General features: G+C 43.1%; 2 protein-coding genes across 9 annotated transcripts in view; both read right to left on the bottom strand.

Moving 5' to 3' along the window:
* MYO5A (myosin VA) overlaps positions 1-3,952 on the bottom strand; it is a 97,836-nt gene extending 93,884 nt beyond the window's left edge. For all 8 annotated transcript variants that reach the window (XM_071568744.1, XM_071568747.1, XM_071568749.1 and 5 more), the window contains exon 1: positions 3,765-3,952. In XM_071568744.1, coding sequence (XP_071424845.1) covers positions 3,765-3,791 — 27 coding nt within the window. In that variant the 5' untranslated portion in view covers positions 3,792-3,952. The remainder of the gene's footprint in view (positions 1-3,764) is intronic.
* Positions 3,953-6,997: 3,045 nt separating this feature from the next.
* ARPP19 (cAMP regulated phosphoprotein 19) lies at positions 6,998-18,526 on the bottom strand. The gene is made up of 3 exons (XM_071568061.1): positions 18,321-18,526; positions 13,494-13,616; positions 6,998-10,488 (listed from the first exon to the last, which is right to left on the bottom strand). Exons 1-3 carry the CDS (start codon positions 18,363-18,365, stop codon positions 10,318-10,320), a joined length of 339 nt encoding a protein of 112 aa, XP_071424162.1. The 5' UTR covers positions 18,366-18,526; the 3' UTR covers positions 6,998-10,317.
* Between the last annotated feature and the right edge of the window lie 1,052 nt (positions 18,527-19,578).

The raw sequence follows: 19,578 nt of genomic DNA, 5'->3' as shown, positions 1-19,578 counted from the left end.
TGCTGAGGACTGCACAAGCAGCTTTTTGTTCTATGCAGTTTCCTCTGACACTTCCCTAACTCAATTACCGCTCATAAGCCCACAAACTGAACGACTTTAAGGTCAGCTACTGAGTTCAGCTTGCCCAGATCGTGCTCTCCAGCAAAAACTGTTTACTGATTCCTCTATGTTCAAAGGAACATTTCCACTCCCTTTAACTGACATTGGATTAGGCCCTAAATTAGGACCAAGCTAGCTGGGACTAAGCTGCCCCTCATCTCAGAGGTAATGGAAAGGGAGTAGCATATTGGTAGCAGCAAGAATGAAAATAAATGAATGTCTGACTGAATGGATAAGTAAATAAATCAGTGCACTACACACAGCCATACAAAAGTAAAACAAACCCCAAGAGGGCAAAGCAGCATGCTCTAGGAAAGCACAGCATGAAACAGAAACAACCCAGACCCAGGGAAAAATAGATGGAAATGGCAAAAAAAAATGACTGAATTACGTCAACTCTTCACTCTGACTTTAAAAGAGGTGTCATAAACATAGTGTCTGATCTGTTTTGTTGATTTTTGTGTACAGGCAACAAGAGTATGTGTTGGGGCTTGGTTTCACACTCCTGAAACTCACAAAGGCAACGTCTAACATGAAACATGGGGTTTCAGCAGTGCAGAGAAGTCAGATGAGTCCCAATTCTAGGCGAAGCATTCTCACTTGTTCTTAATTTCCAAGGAAAGCAAATTACACTTAACAAAGCCAACACATGACCTAGATTGTCCCTATCAATTTTTATGGGTCAGCAGAAGCAGGTATATATCTGTTGTTGGCCAGCAGTTACTGAAATGCTAATCAGCTACATCCCAGCACTGCTCAGCAGGGCTAAGACAGTCCAGTCTGTTTCCAAAGTCAAAGAACTAAAACTTTCAGAAATGAACTTACAGCAGGACCATCAACCTGCTAGTGATATATATATCCAACAGGACAAGGCTCAAAGGCATAATATTTTGAATAAGAATGCCTGGGATATAACCAATGGAGAAGATTTAAGCTGCTGCAACCCAAAATTGAAGCTGATGCCCTCAAGGAGAATCTGTGTTTGCAGTGTCACTGGACACAAGAATACAAAGACTGCATGGTTTGGGCCCATTACTCGTTGTGCATTCACAACAAGCTTGTGAATGCACCAGAACCAGTCCTTTAACTTAAATCAAGATTTCCAGATTAATTACAACCATGTGCAGCTGTGAGGCTGCCCATACAGGCCACTAAGTTTAGATACACACCTGGATGAATCAAAGCAATAAGGCTTTCACTAGAGTGGCACAATTTCTTTGAAAATCTGTACTGTTGGTTTCTAGCAAAAAATAATTTAGCTTGGGAAAATAAAGAGTTCCTTTCAGCTACTTCAAGATGCGGTTGGGACAGTGGGTGCTATTTTTATGCTGGCATACAAAGAAACCAAATTTGAAGGCATAACATATTAGCAGAGCTAGATACACTAGACCATGTAGCAGAGAGCCCCAGTTCCACCACCATCAACTAAAAATAAGTCTAGTTCTCCTCTTTTCAGACAACACTTGAAGTGATGCTGAAAACTTCTTTGCAACACTGGTCATCAAGTCATTAACATAATTTTACCAATCATTGTTCCAAGTTACTCACATGAACACAGCACCCTGAACACAGTCAAGCTGGGAGAGAGTGAGAGAGCTGCCAGGTACTTCACTTCAGGACACACACATGCACATACACAGCAGCAACAATGTGCTGAAAATTCATACCTGACGCTGCTTGCTGGCAAAATTTCTGTGCCAATACCATATGGTAAGAGTGGATGCTATAATGGAAGCTCTGGTGCTTTAAGCAGATGCCCTGAATGACAATCTTGACTCTGCCTACCAGTATAAAATAGATGTGAAATTTGCTCTTTCTGTGCCTACATGTCTCTAAAGAGGACAAGAACAGTCTGTGGTGTTAGAGTAAAGCACAGAAGCAATTTCACTGGCCTTCATCACCCAGCAAATCTCTACTGCAGGATCATCCCTGTGCTTGTTTGACTTTGTGTTTGCTCTTTTTATCTCTGTGTGATACGACCTGAAATCAATTATTTATGTTAGCTAATCAAGGATGAGATACTGAATGGGATGTAAACAGCATGCTGCCATTACTTGGGGAAAAAGCCAACAGAGAGGGAAGACAGCAGAGTCTCTCTTGAACACCCAGCAGGTTTCCTACCCTGGCCTGCCCAATGCTAAGCCAGGTCTTTCTCAGGAACTACAAGAGGCCTTGAGCTTTCCACTGTAACACAGTTCCAAAACAACAGCACACCCACATTTTTGGAGCTGCTTTTGACCAAAGAATTCAACCACTCAAGGAAAGAAATTCTAAGTCAGACAAGGTTGGAAATTAAAAAAAAAAAAAAGAAAAAAGAAAGTATTCTGATCAACACTTTATGAGACATTTTAATTTCAGAAGAACATGACCTACAGAGAGAGATATAAATCAAGAACACCTTTCCAAAACAACTCCTTACACAGAACAACTCCACAGTACCACTGCTCTCTTGACCAGAATGGCAATTTTTATACCTTTGGGCAATGATAGTTCAAAGAGATATTTTTCTGTAAGACAGAAGACACCAAGATGTCATGCATCACTAAAGTATTTAGCATTCTTTAGGGGGTGCAGGCATGCACCTCACCTCCTCCTATTCAATCTCTCCAACACAAATACACTTCTCAGATTCGGTCAAGCCTGTTGAAAGGACTGTCCAGTTTGATTTGTTTTGTCAATGTGCTGTCCCACTACTTCTGAGTGGGAGGACTCTACAAATAAGGTGACTTACTCATGTCAAAACAAAGTCTGTTTCCTTTCCTTCCTCACACAAAATGCTAGACTGGGAATAATTCGTGAGTATTTCAAAAAGAGGCTTGAGGATCTAGATGGCATGGCTTTCCTAATGACATGCTTGGACTGTGCAAAATTTTTGAAAGAAGTATTTGGAGTTTGTGATGTTATACTGCAATGCTCAGTTCTGGTGATCCCAGTCATCCTGCCTGCCCTTAAAAACCTGTTGTCTGTCATTTTTTTCAGATTTTTGCACTAGCTCAAGGCAGAGCAATTCATTGCTAGGGCATAAAAAAACCATTTCCACATCTCGATTTGCAGGCTTTGCCATCATCAAGATGTATAAGGCAGTAACTGTTTCCAGGTAGGAGCTGATGAGATACTAACACACAGGACTAAAAAGATTAGAAAAATGTCTGATTAAAGAGCATATGAGAGTTACGCTGCGCATCACTGCTGACTGCAGGGCTTCTGAATGGCTGCCAAAAGAATAAATATAATCCGAAGCTGCAGTTTCACTCGAAAGGGTAGCTGAATTATCAAAGCGCTCATGCCGGAGAAGTCGTTTATCCTCAAGGATGCCGAAGGTGTTTCCGAACGCGATAACCGAGCGGCCGTGCTGACCCGCCGCACTTGCCCCCGGAGCCGCCCCGGCCGCTCGCTCGGGGACGGTGCCCGGTTCCTGGAGACCCCGCGGGCGGGGAGCGCGGCACTGGCTCCTCCGCGGTGGGTCCCCGCCGGCCCCAGCCGGGCCCGGAGCGCAGAGCCCCTCCGGCACGGCGGGGACCGGCTCCACCGCGGGGAGAGCCGCCGGCCCCCGCCCGCGCCCAGCCTCGCCCCGCCGGGATGCTCTGCCGGGCCGCGCTGCCCCCGCCTCGCCCGCCCCGCGGCCCGGCTGCCCCCGCGCAGCCCCGGCCCCGCCGCTCTCCTACCTTCGTGTAGAGCTCAGAGGCTGCCATGGCGCAGGGCGCGGGCGAGCGGCCCCTCTGCGGCAGCCCGGCGGCGGGAGGCGGAGGCGCGCGGGAGGAGGAGGAGGAGGAGGAGGAGGATGCTCAGGCGGCGGCCCGCGCCATGTTGCTGCTACCTGGCGGGCTCTGTGCATTGTGGGAGCGGCGGCGGGGCCGGGCAGGGCCGGGCAGGAGCGGAGGGCGGCGGAGCGCGATGCCTCCCCCCGGCGGGCGGGACGCGGCCCCGGCACCGCGCCCGGGGGACTCCGGTCCCGGACCCCGCGGGGGCTGCGAGACACCCGCTTTGTGCCAGAACCGCTACTTCTCCTCTCTCTCACTATACTGCTCTTTGTTTTTAATTTATTTTTTCACTCCTTGACTGGGAAAATTACTCGTTTCTTCATTGGGGTTGTGTATAATTTCCGCCGCTGCCCAGCCCATGCGCTGCTCCGGGCGCGGGGGCGGCTCCGCAGTCCGGGCACCACCAGGCGCAGGGCCCTCTCCTCTCCTCTCCTCGCAGGCGGAAGATGAGGCTTCACTGCAGCCGCCTCATCTGTCTGGATTTACATCTGTGTCACAACCTGCTGAAGCCTCTGTGTGCCTGGCTGCCATCCTACCACCCATCCAGTTATTCCCATTGTGTGTTTTGGTTTGTATTTCTCAGGTGTCAAGTTTTCCTGCCTTTTTTTCTCCCCCTCAGATTTTGATCCCATCCTTCAAATTGCTTACAGCCTCCTCCAGCTTGATTGCAAGTGTCGTGCAAACCACTGCTGAAAGCACTGAAGAGAACGGGGCCCAAACCAGTTCCTTCAGTAAGTCCAATTCTCACCAAGACATGGAGATACACACCTTTCAAAAGTTTAACGTTTCTGTAAAAGGAAATGAAAAGCATAATCCTTGTTCAAGCTAGGTCTCAAGATGACACCTCTCTAATTATTAGTCAGTATTTTTTACATCTCATATTATGGCAAGAGCTCATTGAGAGCAGATCTGATTCTATTACTTTTTTTTTTCACCTTGGAAATGCATCCTACTAGTCCAACTGGTCCAAAATACAAAGCAAGCTTGAAACAGGTATGTTTGCCACACTTTCCACCAAAGTGCTTTTGACTATCCTCTCTCAAAATTCAACTGTTCAGGTAACAGCTGTGTATTCAGTGGGCAGTATCTGTACTTCCCCCGAAACTCACTGTGCCGATGAAAAAGGCAGACCAACCTGTTTGCAGAGAAAATGACCCATGAAAGAGATGGGGTCAAAATCACTGAGTAAAAGCCAGAGATAAAGCACTATCCTGGCTCCAAAAACAGACTCTCCAAACAAATGCTATAATCTAGCTGTACTTTACTGCTGCTATCTAAAAGAAAGGAGGTGGAGAAAGCTGCAAACACAAATGAAAAATAGCCAAGATGAAAATACTGAGCCTTACCCAGAGTTGTTTGTATTAGGTGCAGATATATAGCCTTCACAGCTAGGAAACTAAGTAAGTCCACAGTAGAGATTAAAAAAGTTCTTGATTCTGCTGGGAGAGTTCAAAATAATGTGAACTCAATTTAAAAAATACCTCTCTTCCTATGTTCTACCAGTATGTCCAGCATTATTAACCACAATTGCTGTTACTGTCCCATGCCAGGAGCCTCACTCCCATCAGCAGAACTGGACATTCACTCTCAGTGCTACAAGAAGCCCAGAATGGGTTCCTTGGACCTGCTGTCCAGGTCAGAGGTGAGGTTTTAGCTAAGCAGTTTGCATAGCTACTCTTCATCTGTATGCTAAGGTAAAACAGAGATCTATCCTAAAGCTACCAGTCATGTTTCATGTGTAACAAAGTGACTCATGGTTCATTTAAGAGTGTGATCACCTCCCCCTCTTAACAGCCTTAATCTCAGAATCTGCTTGTACAAACAAGTGAAATTTCAACAGTTTTATTTTCAGAAGGGACCCGAACCTCCCCTCTGACTGTGTGCTGCTTCATATCCAGTATTACATACCCTTTCTTTAGGATATCTACTCTAAATTCAAAGACTCATTTCAGGAGTTCACTTGGTTCTGGATCATTGATCGCAGCCATTCACAGATGGAGCTCTGGAGCCAAATGTAATTATAAGCCACAGCAAAAAATAGATAGTGGAGTCCAAAATATGCTATGATTTGACACAATTTGCATAAACCAGGATTTCAAATCTGTCATTAAGGACAGGAATTGGGGGCATTGAAAGTTGCCAAGAAACCACCTGTATGTAATGTATCCAGATCAACTATTTATTACTTTCAGATGCATCTCCTGCATTAAATATTTGCTGGCAAGATTTTAAATGACCTAATCTCTTATTTTGCACATCTTTTCAAAAAAGATGGCATTTTTTTTCAGAGAATATATCCCAGGGTATTCCAGATGACAATGTACAACTGATGCAGCTGACATGGTCCATATGCCGAATTTTTTACTGAATGTTTATGTAATTTTTTTTCCAGAAATTACTACTAAGTATCCGTCATCTCCCGTTTCTTACATCTACAGTCTCTTCACATCCATGATCTGTTCAACTGTGGCAGAAAAATTCCCTTCTCACACAGGACTGCCTATTTTGTTGTCACACTGTTCTACAAGCAAGCAGCAAGTTCTCTCTTTGCCAAACAAAAAAGGGAAATCATTAAAGGCACAACAATAATATTTAGCACATGGCCAGTGTATGGGCCTGCCCACTCCTTCAGAAAAGCACTGACCATCAGTTTAACTTCAAGTGCCTTTCACTGGCAAGACAGACAAACCTGAGAAATTTACAGGCTAAAATCCTTCTCCTACCCCTTCTCCTAGTCTTATTCTACAAGGGCTAGCCTGTAGTTTTTAGCTGTAGAAAGCAAAACAGGGTTGGTTTCAGCCAGTACTGATTGAACAGTTAAGAGCACTGAAACATAATGCAAGAGATATGTAGGAAGAGAGAGAATCATGTGCCATGCAGGTATGCAGAGAGGGTGTTACTATAACCTTGGCAACTGAGCTACTTGTGCACACGAGCCTTGAAGCTGCACAAACATCGGCACCTAAGTCACAGGATGACTATGAACTTAGTTGGACTTTTTCCAGCACTGTGATTCCTGGAAGTGTTGCCATTATTTAGGCCAATAGTCTATACCAACAATGCAAACCTCTATGCCAAGTTGGTTCCCAGACATCCCCTTCACTCAGTGCAAGGGACCAAAACAATCATCTGTTACGGAGTTTTCAAACAATAAGCTTTAATTGCCTTAATAGAAAAATAAGCACTGAAATATATATATATATAAATGTGATTACATTAAAGTAATTCTGTAGTCTAACATACTAGAAACCAAAGCCCAGTCATATTTTTAATGATACAGAGTAGTGAGATTTAGGGTTTAGAAGTTTTCCATAGAGAATACCGAAGTATCCAATATTGTTTAGGAAACCACAGTAAAGATGAGACAAACCTCCATGTTGCAATAAAAACTAAGTAAATCAATTTATTCTGTATACTATACAATGTGTAAGTTTGTAAAGAACAATTGACATTTAACATCTTGACTGGGTGTAAATATGTCCAACAAAATGTACTCCGGTGGCCTTTACACAAACACTGTCCTACTACACCAAGAACAATGAGAGGGAAGCCTTTGGTGTTACAGATCTGGGGACATATCCGTGAAGTTGTAATTAATTCACTTAACTATCTCAAATAAAATGTTGGTGCTATCTGCTATTATAAGCCTACATGAGTACTACTTCTAACAACTAAACACGGTCTATCTTTAAAGGCAAGATATGAAAGGGACTGCCAGTCTACAGTGTGGACAGGTTTTCTTTGAAAAAGGCAATTATCAAATGGTAAAACTCATATAATACATTATGTACATCAGTTTGGATAGCTGAGTTAATCTTGCTAGAGTAAGCTGAAAGTAGGCATCGATCTGCAGTCACGTTCAATTTACTGTTAAGTGATTATTGGACTTTAGTTTTATACATAGAATCAAAATAGCTGTGCCTGCTGCTGAGGTCTGTCAGATGTGAAGGCTCATTATCAGTCACTGACCTAGTTAGTATTACAGTACTTCAAATATACACATGGATAATATATTCATAGCTGAATTTGTGGTAGTCTTAAGAACTCCCAAGTCACTGAGTGAGCATCAGAAGAGCTTGTGTTGTCCAACCAGCACGACAAGCCGAGTCATAGCTAAGTGAGTGGAAATGTTTAAATTTGAATGGCTATCTTTTTAAACCTTCCCAAACATGGAGAAAACTCACCTTACAGGAGCTATGGAGTAGTGGCACCAGACAATACACAGCAAGTCACTTTAAGTTGTTCAACTTTTGTTTCAGGCCCAGTCCTATCATTAAGTTTCAATTTCATTTATATTTAGAAAAATAAAGAGGGCTTTTCACATTAGAACAAATATCTATAAAAAGCAGCTTGCTTCAATATTTCAAGTTTCCTTGTCGGTCTTCCAGCCTAATTTCTTAAAGATGTAGGTCCATTGCTTCAACCTGTTCTCCAAAACCCACAATTTTTTTATAGTATTAGTGGAGGATAAGGAGTAAGGACAGGCTTGACAGAGACCATTTAATTACTAGAAAAGGGCTATACAGACTTGGGAAGAATCAGGTTAGCAGCTCTGAAATTCTCTGGAATTACTTCTCTGAATGTTACATTAAATAGACATTTGTATTTTCTGATCAAAGCAGGACCAAATAAAGACTATTCACTTTCTCTTGACCATTCTATGTTTGCCTTTAGAGAGAGCACTGCAGATGATATGGGCCAGCATTGTTTTAGACTAGCAGTCCTTTATACTTTAAGGCCTTTCTGAATATGTCAACACCAAGAGGACAAGCTTCCAAAAACAAGCATGTTTAAGAGTGTTCTCTCTTATAATACCCACACTGGTGCTTTGTTTTTAATAGGCTGTTTCAGAACTATTTCTTCAAAGAAAAAAGTATTCAGTAAACCAGTATTTTTAAAGTTTCTTGTTCTCCTGAAGAACATGAAGGCTGTGACTACTTACATGAAAATCAATTACATTATGGATCACACTGCACTTTTAGTATTCTGATTTCACTGAACATGCTTTTAAATGCATCAAGTCACCTGTCTAATATGAACTATGTATTTTGTCTATCTAGTGCTTGCAACCTGCATCATAACCTGAACAGGAGTCCATTCATATGAAATGTTACCTATTTTTCAGTAGGTCATTACAGAAATACTATTTCCAGATATTTGTTTCCCCAAAGCCAATGAGGGGGCTGCTGCGTAACAAAAAGAAAAGGAGATAGTTTATTACTTCTTCAGGAGTCCAAGAAAGAAAAATTATACCATTCTGCTTCCAGAAGTCTAAAATAGCCCAAAGATAATTGCATACCAAATGTTAGTGAGCCTAGATTTGGTGTTTGTCACACAGGGAGCTCTCTAGAACAGTACATTTAGCTATATTCCATGTCATCAGACAGAGCATTTCAGCTTTCAAAGCTTAAACAGCTACTGAACAAAAAGGGCACTTGCCTGCAAATATAGGTACAAATTCCAGATTTATATTTGAATGCTGGATATTGCTGCAAAACAAAATATACAACTGCAAAAGCATAAGATTAAGTGTATATGTGTTTCACAAATTCCAGGTATACAATTTTTTACTTTCAGTAGCAAGATTCTGGGCTCTTTGTTTCAGGACAAGACTTTGAAAGATACAGAATCACTTGTGCTTTGATTGGCACATTATCTGCTTTTTAAAATGTAAAACTAACAGACGTTTGCAAAAGGTTGTGCAAAACTATTGTATTTACAAAAAATGGCACAAGAGTGAATTCAACAGTCTATGCACATGCACACTTCATTCACATCTTCAACAAAAGTGTGTCCTAAGCTACAGAACTGAAAAGAATACCAGCTTCAACAGGCAGTTGTCAATAAGCACTAGGTTCACAAGAGTTACACCAGAATGGGCAAATATTGCCCAAGTAAAAACTCTATTGTTAAAGCTGAAACAGGTTTAAGGCCGTTCAAGTTCAAAAGCAGAAACAAAATTCAATCAGAGCCCTGTCTTTGTTTTTGTACATGCTCTACCATCTAGCAACTTGTGGTCTAAACCTCTATTTTAGACACCAAACCCAAACACGGAAGAAAAACCCAACACAACTGGAGGTTATATTAAATACAAATATGCTGTAATTAAGATGAAATAACAAAAGCAGAAACATTAGAAGTTGTAAAACTTGCGATGTCACTTGCTGGAACCAGTCCTACACTAGGAAATGGGCAATATGTACATTTTCAAGTAGATTACATTGCTCTAACCAAACTTGTCCTTTTTTTAATCAGTGCATTGTTCTCAACTAGTCCAAATACTACGTTTTACTCTTAACAGTATTCCCTTACAATAGCAGCACATGCTATCGCTACCTGCAAAGCTGTCAGTCTCATGACTTAGTGTAAGAAAGAAAAAGGGGGATGTGAGGGTGAGAAGTAACTATTAAGGAGAAATAACAGGAATGAGAATAATCATGCAGTTCAGCTGTTCTGGTCAGCCAGCCAGCTTGCTAGCAACAAGAGATGGTTTCCGCTGTGGAAGATCCTGTGGAGTAGGAATATGGTCACCAGTGACTTCTGTCTTGTCAGGAGCTGCAGCAGGCAGTTGCTTATTCTTCATCTTTGCTTTAGCCATGTTGTAATCACCAGAATCAAAGTATTTTTGCTAGAAGACAAAACACACATATATTTAAAATCCTGAAATCTTTAAGATGCATACACTGAATGACATAATTCAATAGGTATTTTAAACTTTCAAAACAATAATAAAATCTCCCCGATTCATCTATGTCGATTAAAAAAGGACACCAAGACTATTAAGCACAGACAGCTGAACTCTTGACATCGGGTAAATACACAATTAGGTTCTACATATACCATTAAACACGTACCACACCTGAACATTATTTTTGCCTTGGCTTTCCCAAAAGCTCATTTCCCACAACTGAAACCTTGGGCCTTATAAATTCTGTTGCAGGGAGCAAGTTCTGCTACACAGACTAGCCAAATAATGCATGAACTAAAGGTGGAGAACAGAGCCTGCTCTATCATACCAGAAGATCAAAGCACCAGGAAACTGCATGATAACAAGAGAACCTCTTCTCTGTATACACTAAAACAGTGGAACTATAATGCCTAAAATTCCCAAACCAATTATTTAGCAAAGTGAAACAATACAGTCCTTCTGAAAAGCACTGTGTGAAGGAAATTGTTATCCCACATTCCAGGGTTTTTCTTAATACAAAAGTAAATTAAGTTGGAATTTCCAAAATCGTGTTCCTTAATCTATCGGCAAATTTTTAATAGCAGTCCCTTTTATAAGTTGTCAGATTTCTAAAAATACTAAGTTATATACAGATGTGAAAGCCAAATGACTGTTATTTATCCATATCACCATAAGATGAGGCATGAATTTCAACCAAGCTCTGCATCAGGTCTTCAATTTCTCACCGAAACATTTTGCAGGAAAAGTTGTCATTTTTTCACATCTTATTATGAGGTCTACCAATAAGGTACTTGTAACCCACGATTTTGAACAAAAAATTAGATTCAGGATTAAGATATACACTACTAACTGCTGGCTGCAATCACAATCATCTCTGAAAAGAAGGTCCCCCAGTGAGTTTTGTATAGGCTTAGTGCTCAGCCAGCTGAACAACAGCCCACACCGTTAAGTTAGAACATAATCTGATTGGGAAAAGGGCTTTCACATTTTGCCCTTCAAGACTGAAGCAACCAAAAGAAAATTTAAACAGCAACTAGGTAATAACAGAATCACTCAATCTTTAGATGTGTTGCAACTGTTAACAGATCTATTTCTGTGCATGTAAGAGTTCCACAGGAACATGGTGGAGCACTGCTCTCATCTACCATTAGTCTGGAGAAAGTGTGTCATCCAAGGCTGAACATTTCTGGGCAGCAAATATGAATTGGCACAGCATGTCCTAGTTGCCAAATCGAAGAAGATTTGGGCTACAGCTGCCCACATACATTTACAAGAATATCTGAGAAAACCTACCATCTTTCATGCATTAGCATATCAATCCATTTCTTCCTTCAAGTCATTCCTGTCTGTATATGCCTGATTTATTCTAGCTTCTCATAGATGGCCTGTATTTGATCATCCCTTTTAAACCAACAATATCTGTCCAGGGGTCTTCATGTCAGAAACATTACCTGAAAAGCATACTCACTATCCTCACCCTATTTTAAACTTCATCAGTGCAGGCAGCCTGAAGTACACCAGGACCTACATCAAGTAAAGATGCCTCCTCATTTAAGACATTGAGCACACTAAACAGAAATAATAAAAAATGGAAGAAAGTTATTATCACCACATCAGGAACTGAAGGAGGCATATTATGAATTGGAATCCACAATTTTATGCCATCTTTCATCAAAGGAGCAAAAGTCAATTAAGATGGCCATGGATCTGCTTCTGTTCAAATTTGAAAGTACTTGCTGCAACAGCCTTTGCATTCCACAGTGTATAATGAAGATGAAGATATGGTACAGGTTGTTATTACTGGTGCATGTTTTGCACATTTGGACCAAGTGCAAGAAATCGTAATTCCTTTATGGCTATCAATCACTGGTGAGTGAACGCTGGTCTGTTTTCCTGGATTATCACACTTACCTCTCCTTCCTGTGTCCATACACACACCGAACATAACGAAGTCTCATTTAGGCTGCTTTTGACAACGTAACAGCAAAACTTGAGGGAGCCAACCTCATCTACCACCTGCCTGTGCCCAGCAGCCTTAACTCTGCTGCACACAGTCCAGTTTATGAGAGAAAGATTATCCAAAGAAACTGCCAACAGTAACAATTCTCAGGAGATGTTACCGATAGCACAGAATTAGATCAGCACTGAACTCCAGCAGCTGGTTTGCAAAGGATTTATACCTGGAATCGTTGTATGTACTCAAAGGGCCTAGACAATAGTTAAAAAAACAACATCACTGTGACAGCAATGAAAGCACCATCAGAAGTAGTGACATACTAGAATTATTCCAAGAACAGAGTTTTAGCATGCCTGAAAGGCATTACATAATCACTTTATGAATAATTAAACTAAAAAAATAAACTGAATAACTGAATAGCTGAATCACTAAAAAAAAAAAGAGACACTGGTTAGATGTGGAACGATACTAAATATTACCTCACTCTTCATTCTTCCCTCATTAGTTTTTGGTCAGGGTGTATATCCAGAATTATACAGCCATTCTCAAACCACTGCTGTCAGATGATCTTGGTCTAAAAGCAGATACTAAACTTTCATGTGCTAAAAACACGGATAAAAGGAGTGAACATACATTTTGGGGGCACAAAAATGGGCAAGATAAAATCAGAAGATAAGATGAAATCTCTACAAAACAGGGATAAGGTTCTTACCCATGGTGTTTGCTGTTTTTTCATTAAGTCTATCACTGCAGCTTCTAAGTTTCATTTTTTTTAACAAGTGTGGTTGACCCACTGATGCTGTAAACAGGTACCCTGCCAACATGGCATTGGTTTTGTGAAGACAAATTTCTTTTCCTAGTGCTTTCTCAAAATTTAAAGTTCTTAGGACTCTTTTACCACACAAAAGCCTGTGGAGAGGGAAACACAAACCCCTGACATAAATTTTGGCATTTTTTGTTCACACTCTGTAGACAATAAAGAACTCACTCCTTTTTGAAGCCTCTTCCTCAAGAAATCGGAGCCTCCTGGCTTCTGGCCCAGATGAGGGTATCTTGCTTTCAATTTTGCTTCTTCAGCTTTTTCTGGACTGATCACCTTATCCTCCATTTCCTGAAAGACAGAGATACTGGAAATGAACTATACAACAATGTATATTTATGCAGAATTCCTCTGCAGGTAATACACCCACATGCTCATTGCTGCCACCAAGTGAGCCATCTCTCAAATGCTGACAGCAACTGTAGGAGTTCAGCCTTCCATCTTAGATACCCTTCCTGGAGATGTGCACATTTCCTTCTCAAAGCAAAATAGTCTATTTTAAATTTTCATTGTTCAATTTTGAAAAAAAAAATCCTCAAACAAAACTAATTTTTTTTCCTAAACAAGGATTATGCTAAGAACAAATGTTGAATACTGGGCAAGAGCCACAGGATATTTTTTCCCAAATATCCCTATTTCATAATGTAGTTGCACAGACAGACTGATGCCTGCATTGCCACCCTGATCTGTGTAGCTGCTCTAACTGTGATATGTTGATATTCACTGTAAACCCAAAAACATGCCTGCTGTCATACTAATAGCAATACTGTGTTTCTCAATACACGTCTAGAATTATCCTAAAATTATGAGGATGAAGACAGCTGGATAATGTTTTTGTGTAAAATAAAATGCCTCTTTTATGAGTACACTGTAAAATATGGATGCTCAAAATAATCATTTGAAGATACTTATTTGGCAAAACTGCAATTTGTTCACTGACCTCTATTTTACACTCATCTGTTCCATTCCATGTAGCAATTTGATGTATGAACTACAATTTATTCTATTGGATAATTTCAAAAATATCTTTATTCAAAATTCTTGTTTTGCTCAGTATTTGACCATGGCCATTTTTTTAAAATGCAAACCACTGCTAGTTCAGGGAAAATATATAATGATTCGCAGTGACTGCTGTCGTGTTAAACTGTTATCATCTGAAGTCACAGAAAGACTTCTAGGCAGGAAACAAGAATGGCCATTGAAATCAGGAGGGCCTGATTCATATGTGACTAAGGTTTCATGTCCACTCAGAGCTGCTCAGGCAGCTCCTTCACACTCTTTTCCATGCCTGTCATCATAGTTTGGATTGCATCAAACAGCACGACTGCGTGTACTTTCCAGAAATGGGTTAAAGAAATCAATTCAACAGAAAAATAATCATCCTTCTCTTTTTTTATCCCCTTCTCCTCTTGTTGGGCTGTTTTGTTTGGATTCATTTCCGCAGTCTGGATCACCAAGCAGCTACACAAACAGGTATGTCAGCACAACAGCCAGGAGGACAGAGGAACACAAGGAGCTGGGAGCTACTTGAGCCAGAATTGCCAAAGAACTGGAGCCACACACTCGCCTATAGCAGGTGCTCTCCTGTCTCTCTTATAAAAGCTCCAAGTTGTATAATATTCAACATCTGTGTAGTAAGAAGCCTCAGGAACAAAGATAATAATTACAGATTTAGAATTTAACACTGTCTAGTCTGTCCATTAGGCCAAGACATCTCAAGGACAAGCTTTGCACAATACAGCAGAAACCTGAATTAACAGTTCTCCCAAGGAAAGACAGAAATTTTCCTAATGGTTTAACAGAAACTTCTATGACAACAGGAACCAATGCTTTTTATTAGATGCAAATGCAGTTGGGCAATACAATCAAAAATACAAATACAAATAAAGGGCAGTTACCCTGATACCACTGAACATAAAACTATACCTATAAAATTTCTCACTATATAATATGACATTAGCCAGGAGCAGAGTTTTCACGCACTACAGATCACTCAGCTGCTGTTACTCGTACTGTGATTCATTAACATGCTGACAGACACTGGATTTTCCCAAAAGTAATCCTCTCAGCTCAACACTCTCAACATCTAATGCTGAATCACTGGGTACTTGCTGCTGAGCCAACAAAGCATTTGAGGGGGCATATTTTGCCATTAAAATCCAAAAGGAGTTATTTTTTAAGGAGGACCAACAATAAATAGCTTATATAAATATGTATTCATGGTTCATCAAAGGAGACATTTATGCAAACTCACAGGGCTGACAAATTATGGCACAGCAGGCAATCCAAACACAAAACACTGTGTTACGCATCAATGAAGCTCAAAAGGATACAGACCACAGTCACTTACTCTTGATGACCAAAGACAACTGAGACTCAAAAAACTATGGAAGAGGAATTAAAGAATTTCAACACCGTGGCTTGAGGTGTCAAGCAAAACCAGCTGATGGCAGGTTCAAAAAATACTTAAGACAACAGTGCTCCACGTAAAATATAGGTAAGCTGCAGAATTCCTTGCTGAAGGATACAGGGGGTGCCAAGAATTCAGATGGATTCAGAAAGCAGTTTGATGTGTTCAGTCGCCGCTCAGAAGGCTTCTAAACCCCAGACTGCTGAGACCTTGGAGAGTTTCCTTGGGAAGATCACTGCCTGCACGTCCTGATCTTATATTCTGCTGTGGACTAGATGGTATTGAACACTCTTGGAGATGTGTTACTGAGCCACAAAGATTTTAACCCAAGCCACTCCTACATGTAGAACATTCTCCCTTGAGTTACAGAAGCAACAACCAAGTGACTAACAAATGACTGGGGAGTGGGCGGAAATCAAGATATACCACGCTCTTCTTCTTAGTGACAACCACACAAAAGTTATAATTTTAGTTCTCTACAGGCATCTGACACAGCTCATGAAGTCATTAAAATGCTCCACCAGGAAGGCAGTAGTTACCTAACTCATTTAAAGATAGATTTTGGTTTTAATCTTTACAGAGGTACTAGCAGCATAAAGTTACATATCTGGTGGGCTACTGAACTGCATGCCCAAAAAGAGAGCCATGAGAATGTTAAAACTCTGGTATGAATGACTTACCCTCTTTAGCAGAGGACACTGGACAAAATGCAAAGCACAAAATGGGAAAACAGCAGAACCCTACAGCAAACTTATGTAGCAAAAACCAGGTCAGCTAAAAAATGCAGCACCTCTAACAGCTTCCTGAAAAATACAAGCTTTTAAGGCAAAAGGAGTCAGTCACCCAAGCGTATGTTCTCCTACGTCTGAAGTTTCTTTGTTTCTGAACTTCCCCCTGCCACTGTCCTGAGTTTTCACACTGAGAACAGGAAACACGGGTCTTTGGCCAATTTTCAATTTTCATCACTCTGTAGTTCAAAGGCCTTTCTCACTCAGTACACGCACAAGCTTTTTACAGCAGGTTAGAAAAGTTTAGAAAAGAGCCTCTGAACATGAGAGCACTGCCTCAAAGTTCATTTAGGGGCATCATCTTTTTTAAGCATACATATAAATAAGTACTGCAAAATGGGATGTTTATGTAAGTATTTCAGAGCTAAGCATTAACTGAGTCAATGTTCACTTTTGCTTACCCAGACAAACAGTTCTAGTGGAAGTTCATATTGCAATGTCACAATGGCACTGATGTCACAGTGTCCTACCAGGACATAATCTCACACTACACTGAGTTTTATTTTATTCATGTTATATAACTTTTCTTGAACACCTTTACCAGATTAAATCTAAATCATCAGGTCAGTAAGGAACTTGTGTCTCTCAGATAAAAGGTTATTTTTCCAAACAGTGCATAAACCTGCATTTCAAGACTTCGATCTGACACTTCATTAGCAAACCCAGCCCCTATCGCCGGACTTCATCAGAACACACCAGAAGGCATCACAATAAACTTGCTACCACATGTTTAACTATGCTCTTATTACAGAGCTATTCTAGGAGTGCTGCACAGGCCAGGGACTTACTTTTATAGGCTTTGAACAGGAACAGTATCCCTCAGCAGCCTACCTGGCATGGACGTGAAGTCACGCTGCACAACACACCTATTTAAGAGCAGATTACAGCCCTGCCAAAGCAGCTGGTTCTGATTACTGCACCTATTGAGAGGGTATCATTCCATACTGAGCCCCAAAGCTCTACTTGTATGACTAACTCATATTACGAATCGTAAATTATTAAACAAAAATTTGACAGCTGAGGTAGATTAAGCTTTTTTTTTCCCATCCTTCTTCTGTTTCGTAACTTCTCCAGATCGGAAATAGCTGTGGGGATTGCAACTGGGCTCACACAGCAATGACGAGACTGAAAAATAAACGACTTCTTAAAGTCACAGCACAGTCATCCACGAGGCCAATTCCACTTAGGAAACGATTATTAGCGACAGAGATGACATAACACGGACACCACCAGATAACCCACTCAGTTATTCTTTCTGAAAGCCTTAACTAGCACAGGCCACAGTCATTGTGTTTTGGATATTTCTTCTCTTAAACAACTCATATTAAAAGCTGAACGTTTCCTAAAAGTGAAACGAACGTATTAGCCCCGGATTATCGCTGCTCTCCCTCCCGCCGCTGCGATGGAGCCGAAACCCATCGCGCACGACGGCGCGGCCCGCGGAGAACTCGAGGGGAGCGGGGCCGACGGAACGAGCGAGGAAACGCCATCGGCCCGTCCAGGCCCGCGCACACACCGAGGGCCGGGCCGGGAGCGCCCGCTCCGAGCCAACATGGAGGGTGGTGCGGCCCCCCCGGCTCCAGCGGGGCTCGAAGTGCTCGGGCAGCGCCGCCTGGGCCCTGCTGCGCGCCGGCGGTGGGCCCGGGGCAGCCGGTGCTCGGAGGGGCGGCCGGGCCGGGAGATGCCGCGGCCCGCGGGGCTCCCGGGCCGAGGGACAGAGGGAGAGGCCCGGGCGCGCCGATGGAGGCGGGGGAAAACCCCGCGGGCCTCCTTGTGCTCCTCAGCCCGGCCACCCACCTTCTGCTCCTCGGCCGAGGCGGGTTCGGGGCTCTCGGCAGACATGGCGCCGCGGCAGGGGACGGCGGGGCTGGGAAGGAGGGCGGGAGGCGCGGCCGCGGCTCCTCCGCTGCTGCTGCTGCTGCTGCTGCTGCTGCCGCCGCCTCCTCCTCCCGCACAAGATGGCGGCGCGCGCGCGAGACGGGGCGCCGGCGGGGCCAGACTTCCTCCGCCTCGGCCCCCGCGCGCGCGGGAGTGGAGCCCGCCCGCGCCCCCGCCCCCGCCCCGCGCGTCACGTCCGGGCCGCGGGTTCGAGGCCGCCCCGCCCGAGGCTGTCGGAGGGCACCGTTCGGGGCTGCCCCGGCACCGGCCGGGCTCCGGCGGCAACAGCCCCGAGGCTTCCCCGGTACCGGCCGCGCTCCGGCGTCAACAGCCCCGAAGCCGCCCCGGCACCGGCCGGGCTCCGGCAGGCAGTGTGAGGGGCTGTCAGGGCCGCAGGCTCGGCCGCGCGGCGCCGGCGCCCCACCCCATTAGAGTAATAAAACCATGGAATCATCAAGAGGAAGAGGCCCTTTAGGTAATCATCCCGCCCGACCGTCCGTCCCGCACGGCCGCTGTAACTCCTGCACCACCAAATTGGGTCACCCAGCGCCACATCCTGACGCTTCTTCCAGAAAGGGTGATTCCACCGCCTCCCTGGGCAACTATTCCAGGGCCTGACCACCCTAATACTGAAGAAGGCCTTTACAATATCTCATTTGAATCTCCCCTGCCTCAGCGTAAGGCCTTTTCCTCTGGGGCCTGCTGCGGGCTAGGCAGAACAGACCGGCCCCCCGTGCGGCCCCCCCCCCCGGTCCAACATCAGCGTAGAGGGGGAAAAGACCTTTGCTGTTTGGCTAAAGTTGGTTCTTTTGGCTAATGTTCATGATTAAAACACGGAGGTGAGTCCTCAGCAGCATTACTGGAGGATCTCATGAATCCCAGACAGCTGACAGGAGGTCTTGGTCCATTGGAACTTCTCAACAGCACATTGTCATGTTATATAGAATTGTTTTCTTCCCTCATCTGCTTTCCACTGTCTGGTTCTTGGCTGAACCATAACCTCTCCTGGACTTTCTTTAACAGCATAAAGGAGGGGCTTAAACAGCCCATCATTAATAAATCTTTAGGGATCCCCAAATACAGAGATTATGAGAAAGGCATGTAGAGCTTCTACAATACTCAGATAAATGCAAGTGTGCTCCCAATTTTCCTACACAAACTGTCTTTTCTCACCATC

The sequence above is a fragment of the Pithys albifrons genome, chromosome 13 (assembly GCF_047495875.1).
Source record: "Pithys albifrons albifrons isolate INPA30051 chromosome 13, PitAlb_v1, whole genome shotgun sequence".
NCBI classification, from domain to species: domain Eukaryota; kingdom Metazoa; phylum Chordata; class Aves; order Passeriformes; family Thamnophilidae; genus Pithys; species Pithys albifrons.
The sequence above is the reverse complement of the archived record's forward strand: the minus strand, read 5'-3'. Positions and strand labels throughout refer to the sequence as shown.